Source organism: Rana temporaria, chromosome 3, assembly GCF_905171775.1.
Source record: "Rana temporaria chromosome 3, aRanTem1.1, whole genome shotgun sequence".
Lineage (NCBI taxonomy): Eukaryota > Metazoa > Chordata > Amphibia > Anura > Ranidae > Rana > Rana temporaria.
In genome coordinates, this window is record NC_053491.1 from 47,273,613 (window position 1) to 47,293,811 (window position 20,199).

Consider the following 20,199-nt stretch of genomic DNA (forward strand, 5'->3'; position numbering starts at 1 on the left):
GTTAAAGTGATTTTTTTTTCTTTTTTTAAATCCTTTAAATATCGTACCTGCTGGGTGTTACTATAAGAAAAAAGTAATTTAAAACTGCTTACGTCTTTAATGTAATGTCTGGTCCCTGCAATATGGATGAAAATCATTGAGAAAAATAACATGGGTTTCCCCGCCCCCCAGGTCATTACCAGCCCCTTTGGCCCTATATACTTTGAACAGCAGTGTACAGGCGGTGCAAACAAGACAGGGACTGTAGGTTTGTTGTTAAGTAAAATCTGTTTGTAATTTTGAACTGGTACTTTTTTAAAGTGTAGCTCCAGACAAAAAATCTATTTTTTAAACTTTTTGGAAAACATAGAGCAGTGAGTGCGCAGTGAGGTAGGGTAGTACTGTAGTGACGTTGTACAGAACAGCCATGCTGCTATCACTGCTGTGGTTTTTGATGCCCCTCGGCCTCCTGACTGTGTTTTAAAGGTTCAACTTCACATCTATGCGATGCATAGATGCATCAGAGTATGTGCCTTGCTGCAGAACAGCCTATTAATTTGAGAATGAACTGCCTGCCACCCCTCAATAGCACCAAAGCGCATGGGCCTTTTTTTAATGCAGCTGCACCAAAATGCATGGTGCTTTTGTTAGCATGCATTTTTATTTTTGTGATTTTTTACACACACACACACACACACATATATATATATGTGCGAAATTCTAACAGTGAATGTGGTTTTCATTTTGGAAATTCCATTATTTCCATATTCAAATGTTAAACACAAATGGAATTTTGAACGAAATTTGTCAAATCTCATCAAATCTACTAACAAGATTTTTCACATAAACATTTGTATTTAGTCACAGATTATTTTCACATGTCCTTATCAATTATTATGGCTTCAGATGATAAGAAAGAGAGGCAGTATAGGCAGCAGTGAACTTTATTAGCATGGTGACAATTGCTTTTTATACACAGAGATGTCAACAACATGTTTATATCACTGTACAACATATTTGGCCTGATTTACTAGATCTGAGCTCACACTGCCAATGAGGGTAAGCAATGCCAACACGGCTTAGCTGATGATCTCTATGATGTGGTTTACTGTGGGTGATCAGTTAGCAAGCAATTGATAAGTAGTACATTCTGAAGAATTTCTAGCTCATAACGCTTAGAAAAAATTGTAAAAACAGGAATATGTTCAAAATTGTAACAAAAATAATTTTGTAAATAAATCAAAATAAACCCCTCCAAGTACCAGTGTATATATATATAAAATTGGATATGGGGTGATATGGCAATGAGGATGTATGCTACATTTTTGTGATTTTACGTTTGCGTAGACCTTTCGTTGGGTATGTACTGTATGTGACGTTTACATTCATTCTGTACATATCACATTCACTTTGGAATAATTAGGGTAAGGCATCTTTGTTATGTTACTAGAGATCATCAACCTGGCAGGCAAGCTTACCCTTAGTAAATCAGGCCCATAGGGTGCATGCTGTTCCTGTCCACCATATTAAGTCACTTGGACTCACAACGTATAATTTATGTTCCATTTTACTGATGTGTTGTGATGATTAATATACATTCTTGAGGCCACATATGTTTTTTTTTTTTTGCTGTATGACAGTAATAGCTTTGGATTAGTGCTTGAACTGAACCACTGGTGCTGGGATACGGATGTCTTGTCCCTTCTCCAGTCTCTTTTCGCAGTCAACCAGATAGTTCACTCCATCGATGACCAGCTGCGCCAACTCCACCTGCAGGGATTAGAGAACGATTAGGTGAGGGCAGAAAACGGTAAGAGGACTGGAGAGATACTTTTAGCTCATAAATCAGCTTGCTCTCCAAAGCTGATTGTGACCTGAAGGTGACACTATAAATATGGGCATGCTTAATTCACTGCAGCTTCCCAGGGTCATTTTAATACCAATTTTCCATTTAGGCACATGATTGTTAAGAGGCGTTAAGTTATTGTTGAGTTTATTCATAGCCTCCTAGTCTGTCCTACAAAGATAACTCAAAATAAGGGTAAACTCAAACTATCTAGGTGATTAAGGGGGTTCTTTAAGGTAAAATGTGGTGTGTGTGTGTGTATATATATATATATATATATATATATATATATATATATATATATATATATATATATATATAGCCAAAACCTGTTCTTTGTTTTTTCGGATGGAGTAGTGAAGATCGAAACCCTGACATGTGTATATTGCCCTCTATGTCCTCACTAGGTAGATTCACCTTCTCTATTTGTCCTGCTGACCACTGACACCAAGAATAGGAAATTCACTATTTTACAGTTGTCTTTAGCAGAGAAGGTGATGGGAATTTATCCAATGGAAATACTTGTCCTGTGACACCTGAATTCCCCTCTCTAACTTCAATATTATATCTATGCAATCAATCTCCTTATTTTATATATTCTAAAAGGTTATCATGTTTTAGTAACGTCACCACGTCCAAGGACATTGAGGGGACCTATCTCATTCACACCCCTATCAGCATGCTTACATACAAAAGAGTCTGATAAGCGCTCATATCTAATTGGGTCATGTAAGTGCTTAGGTTTAAAGCAGTGTTTCTCAAACTTTTGCGGCGCACCAAAAAGATCTACACATTTTCGTGGCACACCTGAAAATATTTAACAATTTTTGTGGTGAAGAATTATTTATTTTTAAATATACACTGCTCAAAAAAAAGGAACACTTTGAAAACATATCAGATCTCAACAGGCAAAAATCTCATGCTGGATATCTATACTGATATGGACTGGGTAATGCGTTAGGAATGAAAGGATGGCACATCATTTGATGGAAATTAAAATTATCCACCTACAGAGGGCTGAATTCAAAGACACCCCGAAAATCAAAGTGAAAAAATTATGCAGCAAGTTAGTCCATTTTGCTGAAATGTCATTTCCACAACTCAAAATGGTCCTCAGTCGTTTGTATGGCCCCCAAGTGCTTGTATGCATGCCTGAAAACATCAGGGCATGCTTCTAATGAGAAGACGGATGGTATCCTGGGGTATTTCCTCCCAGATCTGGACCAGAGCATCACTGAGCTCTTGAACAGACTGAGGTGCAACCTGGCGGCACCGGATGGTTCGAAACATAATGTCCCAGAGGGGTTCCTTTGGATTTAGGTCAGGTGAGCGTGGGGGCCATTCAATGGTATCAATTTCTTCATCCTCCAGGAACTGGCTGCATGCTCCCGCCACTTGAGGCCGAGCATTGTCGTGCACCAGGAGGAACCCAGGACCCACTGCACCAATGTAGGGTCTGACAATGGGTCCAAGGATTTCATCCCGATACCTAATGGCAATCAGGGTGCCATTGTGTAGCCTGTAGAGGTCTGTGCTTCCCTCCATGGATATGCCTCCCCAGACCATCACTGACCCACCACCAAACCGGTCATGCTGAACGATAATACAGGCAACATAAAGTTCTCCAGACCCTTTCACCTCTGTCACATATGCTCAGGGTGAACCTGCTCTCATCTGTGAAAAGCATGGGGGCACCAGTGGCGGACCTGCCAATTCTGGTGTTCAATGGAAAATGCCAATCGAGCTCCACAGTGTCCGGCAGTGAGCACACTAGAGGATGTCGGGCCCTCAGGCCACCCCCATGAAGTCTGTTTCTGATTGTTTGGTCAGAGACATTCACACCAGTGGCCTGCTGGAGGTCATTTTGTAGGGCACTGGCAGTGCTCATCCTGTTCCTCCCTGCACAAAGGAGCAGATACTGGTCCTGCTGATGGGTTAACGGTGTTGTAAAGGTAAATGTTTTTTCACCTTAATGCATCCTATGCATTAAGGTGAAAAAACATCCGACAGCACCGCCCCCCCCCCCCCCCCCGAGCCCCCTGTTTTACTTACCTCACCCCTCGAAAGTCCCGCGTGCGTCCCCGTCACCCTGTTCGGTTCCCAGCCTGGCCGTTGATTGGCTAGGTTGGACGGATTGATAGCAGCGCAGTCATTGGCTGGCGCTGCTGTCAATCACATCCAATGATGCAGTGTGCCAGGGGGCGGGGCCGAGTGATACAGTCAGCGGCTATGGCTGACGCTGTATCACGGGAGAGCGCTCACAAAAGCTTTCCACCATGCGAGGGAGCTCGCATGGAGGTGGAAAGCTTTTGCCAGGAGGAGCAGAGACAGCCGCCGAGGGACCACAGAAGACCAGGTTTGGGGACACCCTGTGCAAAACGAGCTGCACAGTGGAGGTAAGTATAACATGTTTGTTATTTTACCCCCAAAAAATTCTTGCCTTTAGTGTTCCTTTAAGGACCTTCTAAGGCTCTGTCCAACTCTCCTAGAGTAACTGCCTGTCTCCTGGAATCTCCTCCATGCTCTTGTGCTGGGAAACACGGCAAACCTTCTGGCAATGACACGTATTGATGTGCCATCCTGGAGGAGTTGGACTGCCTGTGCAACCTTTATAGGGTCCAAGTGTCGCCTCGTGCTACCAGTAGTGACACTGACCCTAGCCAAATGCAAAACTAGTGAAAAAAGTCAGAAAAGATGAGTAGGGAAATAAAGTGTCAGAGACCTCCACCTGAAAAACCATTCCTGTTTTGGAGGTCGTCTCATTGTTGTCCATCTAGTGCACCTGTTGCTAATTTAAATTAACAGCAAAGCAGCTGAAACTGATTAACAACCACTTAACTGACCAGATCACAATCCCAGAAGTCCTGATTCAAATGTGTTCCTTTAATTTTTTTGAGCAGTGTATATTTAATCTTAAATTTAATGTGAAGGATGTGCATGCTTTTGAGTGCAAATGAGAATGAAGCGAGACTCCAAAGTCATCAAACGGAACAAACAAATGGAACAGTCTTTATTAGAGCGATCAAGTTTTCCCCAGATCTTGCACAAGTCTCGCGTTACAATAGGAACCAATGAATGACAGACTGAGATTGTGTTTTTATATATGTTACTTTTTTACCTTTTGCAACATTAATTTACCATTTCATTTTTCGATATATTCAAGGTTTCAAAACACTAGCAAATAAAAAAAAATTATAAACTGCCATGGCACACCTGCAAATCGTTTCATGGCACACAGTTTGAGAATCACTGGTTTAAAGGTTTAAGGCTATAGGCTTTTTACCTTAACCACTTAAGGACCAGCCCATGTACATATACGTCCACAATATGGCACGTACAGGCACATGGGCGTATGGGTACGTCCTCGCCTATTAGCGGGTGGGGGGTCCGATCGGGACCCCCCCCGCTACATGCGGCGGTCGGGTCCGCTCGGGGAGCGATCCGGGACCACGGCGCGGCTATTTGTTTATAGCCGCTCCGTCGCGATCGCTCCCCGGAGCTGAAGAACGAGGAGAGCCGTGTGTAAACACGGCTTCCCCGTCCTTCACTATGGCGGCGCATCGATCGCGTCATTCCCTTTATAGGGAAGACACGATCGATGACGTCATTCCTACAGCCACACCCCCAAACAGTTGTAAACACATACTAGGTGCACCCTAACTCCTACAGCGCCACCTGTGGTTAACTCCCAAACTGCAACTGTCATTTTCACAATAAAGAATGCAATTTAAATGCATTTTTTGCTGTGAAAATGACAATGGTCCCAAAAATGTGTCAAAATTGTCCGAAGTGTCCGCCATAATGTCGCAGTCACGAAAAAAATTGCTGATCGCCGCCATTAGTAGTAAAAAAAAAATAAAAAATAAAAATGCAATAAAACTATCCCCTATTTTGTAAACACTATAAATTTTGCGCAAACCAATCGATAAACGCTTATTGCGATTTTTTTTACTAAAAATAGGTAGAAGAATACGTATCGGCCTAAACTGAGGAAAAAAAATGTTTTTATATATGTTTTTGGGGGATATTTATTACAGCAAAAAGTAAAAAATATTGCTTTTTTTTCAAAATTGTCGCTCTATTTTTGTTTATAGCGCAAAAACTAAAAACCGCAGATGTGATCAAATACCACCAAAAGAAAGCTCTATTTGTGGGGAAAAAAGGACGCCAATTTTGTTTGGGAGCCACGTCGCACGACCGCGCAATTGTCTGTTAAAGCGACGCAGTCCCGAACTGTAAAAACACCTTGGGTCTTTAGGCTGCATATTGGTCCGGGGCTTAAGTGGTTAATGCATGCTCTGCATTAAAACCTTTCATGTTCAGCTATCTACCCCAAGGCCACTCCTCAATATTTACCTGAGAGCAGTCTTGGGCTGTGCGTAAATTACGTTCACGTCGTAGGCAGTGTTCGACGTATCTTAGGCATTCTATCTGACGCATGCGCACTGGGATACGTCCACGGACGGCGCATGCACCGTTCGATCGGCCCCTAATTTCAATACAACACGCCCACTGCCTGGTTCATTTGAATTAGGCGGGCTTACGCCGGCCCATATACGCTACGCCGCCGTAACTTCGGGCCGCAAGTTCTTTCTGAATACGGGACTCGCCTCTCAAAGTTACGGCGGCGTAGCGTATATGAGATACGCTACGCCCGCATATAGTTACGCAATTGTATCTGAATCCGGGCCTATATGTTCTGAATCACTTTTATATTACAATTGTATTCATTTATAGTGACATACTGATAAATTGTATGCACACGTGGGTTATATATGAAATTATATGGTTTATGGAAATAAATTATTTTTTATTAGATCAATTGATATTTATTGTATGCACATACATACAGTATATGTATCGTTTCCCCTAATATAATATTTTTTCATATATATAGCTTTATATCTATCTATATATAGATATATATTTTCCTATGTAGACTGTGCTTGATAAATCTCTAATGTAATGCAAAGAAGCAAATGTTTGATTTGCTTTGATATGCTTGATGGAATTTAGAGCTAATTAGCTGCATATAACAAACTCTGCATGTTTCTTTTTTCTTTTACTAAATATCTTTAATAGACTTCAACCCCACCCCCCCCCCCAAACACATAGAGATTACTATCCCTGTTCTCTACCTCAGATTTTCCCAAGCGGTCCAAGTTTGAGATATCGAATGTGCCACCAACAGCGGCAGTGTCAACTCCTCCTGTTCCTCTCTTCTGAAGACGAAGATTTTCTAGGATCTTGGAGAAGCGAGGATCCTAAAAGCATTCACAAATAGATATCAGTACATAGTATACAGAAAAATGAAAAGAAAATAAATAAAACTGAATAAACCAATTCCTAAGAATCTCAGTTGGAAAGATCACATGCCTTCAATGTGAAAAAAAATTGGTACTATTAATAATAAATAATAATAATAATAATAATATCCTGCTTCATCAATACTTCACACATTTTTACATGATTGATATGGTTTATAGCTAAATATGAATTCCAGGCATGATATATGTTAGCTGCACTGGTCCATACCATACCTGCCCGATGCGCCTGGAAAATGCAAATCACTAAAGTAGTCCAGTAACAAGAAAAACAAGGTATCATCAACCAGGGTGACCCCAAAAAAAGAGGGAGAACATTTTAATTAATTCCATTTAGGCCCCAATTAGTGCGGGTCAGCAAACACATAGCAAAACACAAACACTGTAGGGAAATAATTGCTACTGAAGCAGGTATAATGCGAACACAAATGGTAATGTAAAAATAAAAAATATATTTATTGAGGATTATATAAATATGTAAATAGAAAAACAGGACATATGCGTGTCATGAATCACCTCCATCGACACGCATGTGTCCTTTTTTTTAATTTACATATTTACAGTATATAGTGCTTAATAAAACATTTTTTTATTTTTACATTACCATTTGTGGTCGCATTATACCTGCTTCAGTAGGAATTATTTACCCTACAGCCTGAATCCCTTACTCATCACTAGCCTAAATGATCGTTACATTTATAAAAATGGATGTATAAATTATTTGCCTATAAATGTAACTGTAAGAAATAGGTGGTAAGCAGTGGTGGTGCGTCCATAAAGGGTGCACGGGCGCCACCCCCTCTCTCCTGCCACCTTGAATCTATCTATGGTCGCTGCTGCCACCCCCTTTTCGGGTGCAGGGCACTTGATTTACAGCGGTGGGGTATTTTTTGGAAGCACCTGATAAGAGCTGTAGGCTTTAATGGGCGTCCAAAAAGGTGAACAGCGAGCACCATGCTGTGCATTCGCTGTTCACTCAGCGTTGTGTTAGGAAAACTAATAAATCACTTTCCTAACACTGAACTGCCTATGAGCCAATCAGGTGCTTGGGTCTGTTACCTGTCACCTGATTGGCTGAAACGACAGGCGCTGTGATTGGACGCAGCCTATCAGGCATCCAATCATAGCAGAGGACGGGAGAAGACATCGCCCCACTGAGACAGGTAAGTGCTGGGTGGGCGGGGATGCACATTGGCAGCATTTGATGGGCACAGTAGGGGCAATTGATGGGCACACTAGCAGCAATTGATGGGCACAGTAGCGGCAATTGATGGGCACACTGGCAGCATTGATGGGCACAGTAGAGGCAATTGATGAGCACACTGGCAGCAATTGATGGACACAGTGTCAGCAATTGATGGGCACAGTAGCTGTGTTTGATGGCACAGTGGCAGCAATTTATAAGTACAGTGGCGGCAATTGATGGCACATTGGCGGCAATTGATGGCACAGTGGCTGCGTTTGATGGATACAGTAGCTGCGTTTGATGGGCATAGTGGCTGCGTTTGATAGCACGGTGGCGGCAATTGATGGGCACAGAAGCTGCGTTTGACAAGCACAGTGGCTGCAATTGATGTTTTTTAATTTCAATTTGTTTTTTTAGCACCAGCCACCACTGGTGGTAAGTAAGGCCCCATTCATATCTGCGTGTCAAGTGAACATGCATTTTCTCACACTTTTTTTTTTGCATGATTTTGTGCGACATACATAAGGAAGCCCATTCACTTGAATGAGCTGCTCTACATGTGACAAATGAGCCAATTCTTTTTTTTTTTTTTTTACTACTGTGCATTTGTTTGCTGGCCACAATTGAGGTATCATTAACAATAAATGATACCACAAGCTTGACACGTGTTTTTAATGCATTTCAGGGACGCGCATTTCTGCACTCATTCCCAGAATGTGCAGATAGATGTGAATGCAGCCTAATGGTGTACACTGGTGTCAGTTATTAGTATGAAGTAAATATCTGATCAAACATTGGAAAAGTGTACATAACTTACTTTGCCCAGTAGAGGTAGTTTAATGTGAACGCCAGCTCTCAAGCCAGTGCCCAAGTTAGATGGACATGTCAGGATATATCCCAGCCTCTCATTCCACATGAATTCCCAGCCTCTCTCCTGGATAAGCCTTTCAACCTGTAGAGGGCAGAGTGACAGTCTGTTAACATACATAAGCGGTATGAACTGATTTATACTAAGTCAGAGATAAACAAAGAACTGGCTCGCCAACAGTGCACTGTATAAACACCAAAAACAAATAGTGCAGTGGATAATGTAATGGAATCAGAAAGGAACAACGCATTTCCTCTGATATATTAGTTAGGAGAGCGGTTAGACAGGAAAGGTATGTGTGCCTAGGTGTGTCTGTTAGGAGCCTACTACAACCAGTTTTTGTTTTCTAAGCAAATAAACGGCCGACGTGGCTGAAAATGTACTTTTCATCGCATAAAAACGTCATTGGAAGATTCCTACTTCAGACTGATAGATGACCTCAGTGTCTTCTTGCCTAGGTACTATGGATATAGGAGAAGTGGCAGGTGTTCTGCTCCCCATTCTGCACTGCTTTGTCTTAAAGTATACCTCTACATTTTAAGTCAGGTTTGAGAAAACTCCACTATATGTTATGTCTTCCCACAACATACCTAAAAAAATGTTTAGACCAGGTTTTCTCAACCAGGGTTCCTCCAGATGTAAGAAAATAAATGGCTGCACATCCAGGAATCCAATTGCCTTTTAGTGTTCAAAGTAATGACACCAAAGACACCAACACAAGGTCACGTACTGTAGATGCGTTTCACACAAACATCTTGTGATTAATCACAAGATGGTAATGATTAAGCACAAGATGTTTGTGTGAAACGCATCTACGTGACCTTGTGTTGGTGTCATCACTCGGAATTCCTGGATGTGCAGCCATTTCTTTTCTTATAGGTTTCCAACATAGGCGGGCCGGCGCTGGCACTCTACGAGGCATTCCACCTCAGGTTATCATACACCTGGAGCAGTGACTCTTTTTCTTTGTATATAGGGTTCCTCCAGAGGTTGCTAGGGGTTCCTTGAGCAATAAGCAATTTCTGCCTCTCAGATAAGTTCCCACTGACATTAGTGATCTTTTTAGCCATCTGTAAGGGGGTAATTCTTCCTAATGACCTAATATGAAGCATTCCTCCCACTGACCATCACACAAATATATCATGAGCTGTAGATATATTCATTATTATAAGGGGTACTCTGATGCCGGAAAGTTATTTCAAAGGTTCCTCCGTGTTGAAAAGCTTGAGAAAGGCTGTTTTAGATGTTTCTCAGGAGAAGGCCTCATGGCTGACTGCATGTTTTTCAAAAAAATGTCAGTCGGTCTGTTCTAAGGACAGGTTGTATATATGTTGGTGCTGGTTATGTAGGTAACTATGCTGTGAACAAGGTTCTTCGCTGAAACATGTTAAGCCTCGTACACACGATCAGTCCATCCGATGAGAACGATCTGAAGGACCGTTGTCATAGGTTAACTGATGAAGCTGACTGGTGGTCCGTCACGCCTACACACCATAGGTTAAATAACCGATCGTGTCAGAACGCGGTGACGTAAAACACAACGACGTGCTGAAATTGTTTTTTAACCGATGGTCGTGCCTACTAACGATCGGTTTTGACCTATCGGTTAGGAATCCATAGGTTAAATTTAAAGCAAGTTGGCTTTTTTTTTAACCTATGGTTAAATAACCTATGGGGCACACACACACGATCGGTTTTGACCGATGAAAACTGTCCATCAGACCGTTGTCCTCTGATTAACCTATCGTGTGTACGAGGCCTTAGAAAGTTACTTTGTACTTGATTATTGATTAAAGAATTTGGACGGATTCCAGAGAGCGGGTTCTTTCCATATACTGTATCTGTATTGCTACTATTCACTACTTTATTGATTGCGTTCATTAGGACAAGGTATTCCCCCCCAGTCTGTTAAGCCTAATGCTTTTCCCTACCTTTGCCATTTGTGCCCTCTGAAATGCCCTCTGAAATACCTTCCACTGATCTTCCTTACCTCCTTTAGTCCTTTGCAAAATCTTTCAAACACCCTCTTCATGTTTCCTCCCTTCTCCATGGAAATGACCCTGGTGTGATCCTCTTCATTTATCCAGATGAGGAAAGTCTTATCATTATTGTGCCTAAAAATTTTTTAAATAAGGTTAGATAATAGTATCTAAAGGGGGTTCTTCAGTCGTTTTTGAAAAAAATTCAAAGTCAGCAGCTACAAATACTGTAGACACTTACCTGTCCCAGAATCCAGCGTCATCTTCATCTGGGCCGGTTACTTGCCGGTCTTTGGGTTGTTGGTGCCGGAATATTTACTGTGGGAAGCTGACTCCCCGCTGTGAAATGCGCGAGCCGCACTGCACTGTGTTAATGATTCCACAGCCCCCTGGGACATGTCCCAGGAGGATGCGGGCAGGTGGGGTGATTTCAGCGGAAGTGGATTTAGGTACCTAAAAATAATTAGGTATCTGTAACCCAGAAAAAAAAATGTTCCAAAGCTGTTAAGCCTCATAAACTCGATGGTCTTGAACTTGTTCTGCATGCAGACGGCATAACTTTTTCAGCCAACATTCACAAAACTACATCTGCTCTTTAGTGCCACGCTTTGGGCAACTTCTGCTAATGCTGTCTGATGGTTAGCATTGATTTGGAGCATGCGTGTTTGTACTTTGGATTTTAGGCGGGCGGACTTGTATGCACACGATCGGATAATGCGACGGAACACATTTGTTGTCGGACAATTTGAGAGCATGCTATCCAACATTTGTTGTCGGAAATTGTCCGATGGAGCATACAGACAGTTGGATTATCCAACAAAACACGTCCATCACACAATTGTTGTCGGAATATCCGATCGTGTGTATGGGCCTTAAGAGGAGAGGGAGGTGAAGTTAAGCCCCATACACACTATCAGTTTTCCTGCAGGTTTTCTCTTCAGGTTTACCAAAACCATCTAATATGAGGTCAAACCTCAAGAGTTTCAATTTGTATGCAATCAGGCCGGCCCTTGCACTACATGGTTTTGGTAAACCTGAAGAGAAAAACCTGCAGGAAAACTGATAGTGTGTATGGGGCTTTACACTTTAAATAGTTTCTTTCTGATCACTTATTTCCCAATAGAGGCATAGAAACATATGATATTTTCATGAAAACTAAGAATTACAGCAGATGCTAGATTATTATAAACTAACATTTGGTGAGACACAGCTCACCTTCTTCCTGGTAACCCCGAGGAAGGTGAGCAGCCTCTCATTGAAACATTCATTTGATTACAAATTCCAATCTGCTTTACTCTATGTTCTCATGGAAATATCCTTTGAGTGCCCCCCTTCCATTGGAATGTATTTTTTGTTACACTGTGCACCTAGGCCTTTTGTATCTCTGAACTAAGCATCGCACTCTTGGCTAAATATAAAATGGTAGATGAAATGTTTTTTCAGTGCATAGTTTCATTCAAAGCATAGTATGTATCTGTGCCCTGCAATATAAAATCTATTTTAATTCAAGCAAAGAAAAGCTATGTGCAGTGACCGTTTTGTATATACACTATATTACCAAAAGTATTGGGACACCTGCATTTGCACGCCCAGTGTTTAGGGTCTTCTCATCCACATCAGTGCCTGACCTTACAAATGCGCTTTTGGAAGAATGGTCAAACATTCCCATAGACACACTCCTAAACCCTGTCGACAGCCTTCCCAGAAGAGTTGAATCTGTTATAGCTGTAAAGGGTGGGCCAACTCAATATTGAATCCTACAGACTAAGACTGGGATGTCATTAAAGTTCATGTGCGTGTAAAGGTAGGTGTCCCAATACTTTTGGTAATATAGTGTATGTATATTGTCCCAAAGGTAGCCACTGCACTCTATTTGTGAGGTTAAAGAGGAACTTCAGCCTTTCCCCTCATATTTTTTTTCTTCTGCTTGCCTGATACTGTGTTCTGCACAGTAAGGAGGATACTCTCCTTGCCAGCAGATCCAACATTGCTGGGATCCTCCTCTCTGCAGCTGCTGCATGGGGCTGGTTCCACAATGCTGCCTCCTGAAAGCTGCTGGCTGTTCTGGGTCCAGGTGCTGCTAGGCTCACCCCCCTCCTCCTTACTGAATAGAACTAGTATAGTTCCCCAGGTGCCACCTGGCATATGCACATCATGCATCCCAGGAGGCACCGGGAGCAGCGGCGTCATTCATCAAGTCTAATGCCAGAGCATGGGGGGAGGGTCAGGGATTTTATTTAGAAAAAAAAGAATGGAACTAGTATAGTGCCCTGGGATATGCACATCGGGCATCCCAGGGGGCAGCAGGGTAATTCCTATAGGCTAATGCCAGAGTATGGGGGAGATGGAAAGGAGGAGAATGCATTAGAAGGGTGAAGATCCGTTTTAATGTCCAGGTGCTCACCCATAAAGAAATCCATTGAAATCCAAAACAGGTATAGGGGCACTCACGGGTCTTGGAGTGAAGATAAATCAAAGCAACAGTGTTTTATTATCCACATTTTAATGGCGTTACTCCACTGGAAGACTCGTAAATGTCTTGGATTTATATATATATATACAGTACAGACCAAAAGTTTGGACACACCTTCTCATTCCAAGAGTTTTCTTTATTTTTATGACTATGAAAATTGTAGATTCACACTGAAGGCATCAAAACTATGAATTAACACATGTGGAATTATACATAACAAAAAAGTGTGAAACAACTGAAAATATATTTCATATTCTAGGTTCTTCCACCTTTTGCAGCAGACACATCTCTAGAACTGGTAAGAGGAGACTGTGTGAATCAGGCCTTCATGGTAGAATATCTGCTAGGAAACCACTGCTAAAGAAAGGCAACAAGCAGAAGAGACTTGTTTGGGCTAAAGAACACAAGGAATGGATATTAGACCAGTGGAAATCTGTGCTTTGGTCTGATGAGTCCAAACTTGAGATCTTTGGTTCCAACCCCCGTGTCTTCGTGCGACGCAGAAAAGGTGAACGGATGGACTCTACATGCCTGGTTCCCACCGTGAAGCATGGAGGAGGAGGTGTGATGGTGTGGGGGTGCTTTGCTGGTGACACTGTTGGGGATTTATTCAAAATTGAAGGCATACTGAACCAGCATGGCTACCACAGCATCTTGCAGCGGCATGCTATTCCATCCATCAGGACAATGACCCCAAACACACCTCCAGGCTGTGTAAGGGCTATTTGACCAAGAAGGAGAGTGATGGGGTGCTGCGCCAGGTGACTACCTCTTGAAGCTCATCAAGAGAATGCCAAGAGTGTGTTAAGCAGTAATCAAAGCAAAAGGTGGCTACTTTGAAGAACCTAGAATATGAAATATATTTTCAGTTGTTTCACACTTTTTTGTTCTGTATAATTCCACATGTGTTAATTCATAGTTTTGATGCCTTCAGTGTGAATCTACAATTTTCATAGTCATGAAAATAAAGAAAACTCTTTGAATGAAAAGGTGTGTCCAAACTTTTGGTCTGTACTGTATATATATATATATATATATATATACAGTATATATTATCAAAGTACTGAGGAGCATACATTAAATGACTGCATCTGTTACTAAATGCCTCAAGTGAAATTATGAGAACATTTGGCATAATTGCTTCCTGTTTGTTAACAGGCCTAGGCATTATTTCACAGCCTCTTACCAAATGCCACGAGCATCAGGCCAGTCTCGGGCCATTCCTGCTGATGTCAGTAATGGGGACACAGGCTTGTCAAAGAGGAAATGATCCTATCAAGAAAAAAGTCAGGAATCATTAAGTTAGGATACAGAAGAACAAATTTGTAGGTCTCCACAGTGTAATGCCAACCTACTCTGACATATTACACACAATAGTAGAAGCCAAAAAGTAAGTAAAAAAAGTTAATTCATTCTAAAAAAGAGTGTTAAATCAAGTACCTTTGAAGGACATTCCTCAAGTCATATGTACTGAGAATTTAGCATTTTACATTAACCACTTGCCGACTGCCTAATGTACATTTACGTCGGCAGGATGGCATGGGCAGGTAAAGCAGCGTACAGGTACGTTGCTTTGAATCTGCTGCCTCGCCGACGCACGCCCCTCGAGCTCCGTGACTGTGCCCGCGGGACCTGCGGACTCGATGTCCGCCGGTGTGATGCGATCGTGTCACAGAAACAAGGCATTTCCCTGTTCTGCCTAGTGACAGGACAGTTATCTAGTGCTCCCTGTCATCTGGAGCAGTGATCAATGTCGTGTCACATGTAGCCCAGCCCCCCCACAGTAAGAATCACTCCCTAGGACACACTTAACACCTTCCTCGCCCCCTAGTGGTTAGCCCCTTCCCTGCCAGTGTCATTTACACAGTAATCAGTGCATTTTTATAGCACCAATCGCTGTATAAATGACAATGGTCCCAAAATAGTATCAAAAGTGTCCGATGTATCTGCCGCAATATCGCAGTCACGATAAAAATCGCAGATCGTCGCCATTACTAGTAAAAAAAAAACGTATAATAAAAATGCCATAAAACTATCCCCTATTTTGTAGACGCTATAACTTTTACACAAACCAATCAATATACACTTATTGCAATTTTTTTTTACCAAAAATATGTAGAATACATATCGGCTTAAACTGAGGAAAAAAACGTTTTTTATATATTTTTGGGGGGTATATTTATTATAGCAAAAAAAAAAAAATCTAGCTATTTTTTCAAAACTGAAGCTCTATTTTTGTTTATAGCGCAAAAAATACCACCAAAAGAAAGCTCTATTTGTGGGGATAAAAAGAACGTCAATTTTGATTGGGTGCAACGTCGCATGACCGTGCAATTGTCAGTTAAAACGACGCAGTGCCGAATCGCAAAAAATGTGGCACGTTTGTTATCTTCACATATAGAGTATACAACTTAACGGAGGTTCACCCTAAAAACATGTATTTAACATTCCATTCAGCATAATTCCAACATTTACACTATCCTGTTTTTTTTTGCTGTACATACCGTCTTATTGTTATTTTCCACCCGGCTTCCGGGTTCTCACTCCCGCAGTAGTAGGCATTCCTATGCAGAGGCTAGATGATTGATGCCTTGTGAAAAAATTTCCCCCCGGCGCATAAGGCGCGTCACCAGTTTTCCGAAAGTACAGTAGCCGGCTCTAAACGGTGCCTGCGCAGTCAGCTCTACACGGCAGGCGCAGGCGCCGTATAGAGCCGACTAGCAGTTCGGCTACTTTCGGAAAACTGGTGACGCCCCTTATGCGCCGGGGGGAAGTTTTTCACAAGGCGTCAATCATCTAGCCTCTGCATAGGAACGCCTACTCCCACGGGAGTGAGAACCTGGAAGCCGGGTGGAAAATAACAATAAGACGGTATGTACAGCAAAAAATAAAAAATAAACGGTATAGTGTAAATGTTGGTGTGGAAAGACAAATCATGTCTGCAATATCTAAAATGGGAAATTATAACCCTAGCAATGGGCAAAAAAAAAAAAAAAAAAAATCCCTACAGATATTTGCTGTAACTGTCATTCCTAGTTCATGTAATCCAAGAAAAATGCTTAGTTTACTTGAAACCCTTGAGTTTAATTTTGAGACAGTTACGTCTTAGTCGGACACTTACATCTATTAATTGTTGCTGCTCTTGATCTGTCATGTCGCTGAGTCTGTAGTAGCGTCCAGTAAGCTCTCCTTTGAGGCCATTAAGGGCTTCCGCTGCCACCTTCTCAACCTCCCTCCTCTCAGCACGGGTGCATGCCGGGGGTAAGCTTAGGCCTCTGATGCTTCTTCCAGTGCGAACACGAGATGACAGTACATAACGCTCATCAAAATGGCCAGCTTTAATCTGCAACGAGCAAGCACAAGGAACACAGAGTGGGTAATATTCCTGTATTTGGTATATACTTTCAATTGATGAGATTTGACATTTCCCATGGCCAGCTTCATGAACTTATGTTTTTCTCCTAAGGCCCCGTACACACGGCCGAGGAACTCGACGTGCCAAACACATCGAGTTCCTCGGCCAGTTCAGCCCTGAACATGTTCTCTATTTCCTCGTCGAGCTCCTCGTCGGCTTCCTCGGCCGAAAGTGTACACACGGCCGGGTTTCTCGGCAGAATTCAGCCAGAAACTCGGTCGGAAGCTGAATTCTGCCGAGGAAACTGGTCGTGTGTACGGGGCTTTAGTGCTTGCATTTACTGCGACATTTACCTTGCTGGCATCTAAATCTGTGGGATGTCTCATGGCTCTTGGGTCGTATCCATTATGTCTCTCTTTTATCACGGGGTCAAAAATATCTGCAAATACCTAGAACATTAAGAAAAACATTATAGATCATTACACTTCATTTTATTATGTAAGGTTTTTCTACAATACATGGGTCATTTTGATCCACTACAATATTCAATATCATTTATTCATCCTGTGAAAAAACTTCAGTTTTGAAATGAAACAACAACAAAAAAATATGGTTGAGTGAATTTGAAATTTGCATTTTATCCACAAAAAAGTATTTGTTTAACTGCACATTTCAAACTCAGGACTAAAATCAAAACCAGGGTTTACCAATCAAAGGTAATTCTGTAAATGGCTCTTTTTGCGTAATTCAAGGATCTTTTGGTCAGCTAACTCATATAAACTGTAGTTCTATAGTGAGGGCAAGCGGCACACTAACCTTGAAACTGCTTTGTATTGGTTGTTTTGCAAAGAGCATATAGTAATTTATGATGTGTACTATGTTTGACAATGCTGTCCTGTATACATCCTGTGCAATGTATTAGGCCTCGTACACACAACCGTTTTCCTCAACAGAATCCATCAAGAAACTTGGTGGCAGAGCTTTTTTGCCGAGGAAAACGGTCGTGTGTATGTTTTTCATCGAGGAAACTGTCGAGGAACTTGACGAGAAAAAAAGAGAACAAGTTCTCTTTTTCCTCGACGGGAGTCTCAATTTGCTCGTCGTGTTCCCCGTCAGGCTGGTTTTCGATGAGAAACACGTTCGTGTGTATGCTAAGAAACCCGCGCATGCTCAGAATAAATATGAGACGGGAGCGCACCTTCGGTAAAAGTAGCGTTTGTAATGGAGATAGCACATTTTTCACGCTGTAACAGTCTGAAAAGTGCAAATCGTATCCTACCAAACTTTTACTTAACACGCGGTAACATGAGATTAGCAAAACCAGCCTCAAGGGTTGTGCCAGTGGAATCAAACTTCCCCTGCTGTTGTATGTGTTGTACGTCACCGCGTTTGAGAACGAGGAGATTTGGTCTTGACAGTGTGTACGCAAAGCAAGCTTGTCAAGTTTCTCCACAAGCCTGACAAGGAACTCGTTGAGGAAAACTGTGTTTAATTTACGACAAATTCCTCGGTCGTGTGTATGAGGCCTCAGTGTTGGAGGGTAAATACTGCTGTTCTCTGTTTAAGTGGTTTAATCATAAGGGCCCAGATCCTGGATCTGAATTAATAACTTGCAACACTGAAAAGCTATGATTCCAAAAAAATGTACTGTTCACTGAGCAGATACTGGCTGCAACCAGTGGAGAGGTGGTCAAAGATGCGGTAGTCTAGTATCCAGAGGTAACTTTCATGGTTAGAATTTGAAGGGCTACTTGAGTATCAGGAGCTGACAGTGGTGTATTTAGGTTTTGTGCTACCCTCGGCCTGACTAAACTCGTGCACCCTCTAATTTAAATAAGATCCACCCCTTCCTGTTTAAGACCTGCCCTTAAAGTGGTAGTAAATTCAGAACATCTGCACCTAAGTTTCAAAGATTGAATAGTCTTACCGGTAAATCATTTTAAAACATTGCGCTGCAAACTGAAGCCACTTTAGATGTTTGTTACTTTGATTTTCAAAGTATAAGCCTCTGCTCTTTTCCAACAAAAAAGTGTTGTTTTCCGTGTCCGAACTTCCGCCCTTTCTCCCTGTCTATAATCTTGCACATGCACAGTAATCATTCAGCCAAGCCCCCTGTGACACACTGAGACTCAGACTGTCAATGTAAACTGAGTCTCGCGGGATCTTGAAGCTGATGCTGGACCAGGGAAATTACATAGCCCCTGCACGTCAGCACAGGGCTTCCGATTTTTCTGGCAGGCTCTTCTGCTGCCAGAAAAATCGGAAGAAGTGCGCATGCGCCGATGACGTAAGTACAAAGAAAGGGACAGATTTCATGGAAACAAAGCAGGTAGGAAGAATTCTGCACAAAGCAATCAGTTCAATGCTTTGTAATGCTTGAAATGGCAGAAAATTAACATGACGGGTTTTCTTCCGCTTTAAATTTTCCAGTGGGGACACTAGTTCTGAGGGCCTTGGGGGGGGGGGGTTTATTCCCTTAATCTTCAACAATTTCCTTTCTCTTCCTGTTTGGCTATGGGGCAGGAAATAAAGGGAAATTAATGGATGACACAAAAAAATTAACAGGGGCTATAACCATCCCTTACTCTATCCAAAATTGTTGCCTATAGTTCTACTTTAGGCACAAAATATCTGGAGGACTAAGGATATAACCATGCCTGTGGAGCAGCAGAAAACATGTAGCACAGTGATGGAGGTATGTGGTCCAGGCAGTGAGCAAAGGAAGGATTGGGGGCAGGAACAAATAAATCCATCTGTTTATTTTTCTTATCAGCAATCAACAGAAATAAAATTAAGATTCCTTAATATGTACAACTGACACAAGCAAAGGATTGCAGGAGAGTCCTACTACCTACCTGCCAGGTATAGGTTACCATGTCAGTGTCCCTTGTGTCTGCGCCATCCCTATCTTCAGCAGTGCAGCCGTATTTGGGGGTGCCAGACCAATTTGTCTTGAGGCCCAGTCCACCTCATAAGACTGGCGGTACACTAAAAGTGTAGCGCAAGCCGGTGGCGACTCTTTTCATGATTCCCCCCTGCAAAGTGCTGCCCTAGGCCTGGGCCTTGTTGGCCTAGGCCAAGATACAGCATTGGGAGTTGACCGTAATACATATGTCCACCCTTCAACACCTTCCTCTTGGTTTATTAACCACTTCAATACTGGCCCATTGTCAAATGACGTCCACAGAT

The 20,199-nt window shown here is 42.1% G+C and overlaps 1 protein-coding gene across 2 annotated transcripts in view; it reads right to left on the reverse strand.

The window, feature by feature from the left end:
- Positions 1–905: 905 nt before the first annotated feature.
- CKMT1A (creatine kinase, mitochondrial 1A) overlaps positions 906–20,199 on the reverse strand; it is a 72,384-nt gene continuing 53,090 nt past the window's right edge. For both annotated transcript variants that reach the window (XM_040342507.1, XM_040342508.1), the window contains exons 4-10: positions 17,364–17,459; positions 16,777–16,998; positions 14,842–14,927; positions 11,194–11,317; positions 9,153–9,287; positions 6,964–7,089; positions 906–1,749 (exon numbers count right to left, since the gene is read on the reverse strand). In XM_040342507.1, coding sequence (XP_040198441.1) covers positions 1,633–1,749; positions 6,964–7,089; positions 9,153–9,287; positions 11,194–11,317; positions 14,842–14,927; positions 16,777–16,998; positions 17,364–17,459 — 906 coding nt within the window. In that variant the 3' untranslated portion in view covers positions 906–1,632. The remainder of the gene's footprint in view (positions 1,750–6,963; positions 7,090–9,152; positions 9,288–11,193; positions 11,318–14,841; positions 14,928–16,776; positions 16,999–17,363; positions 17,460–20,199) is intronic.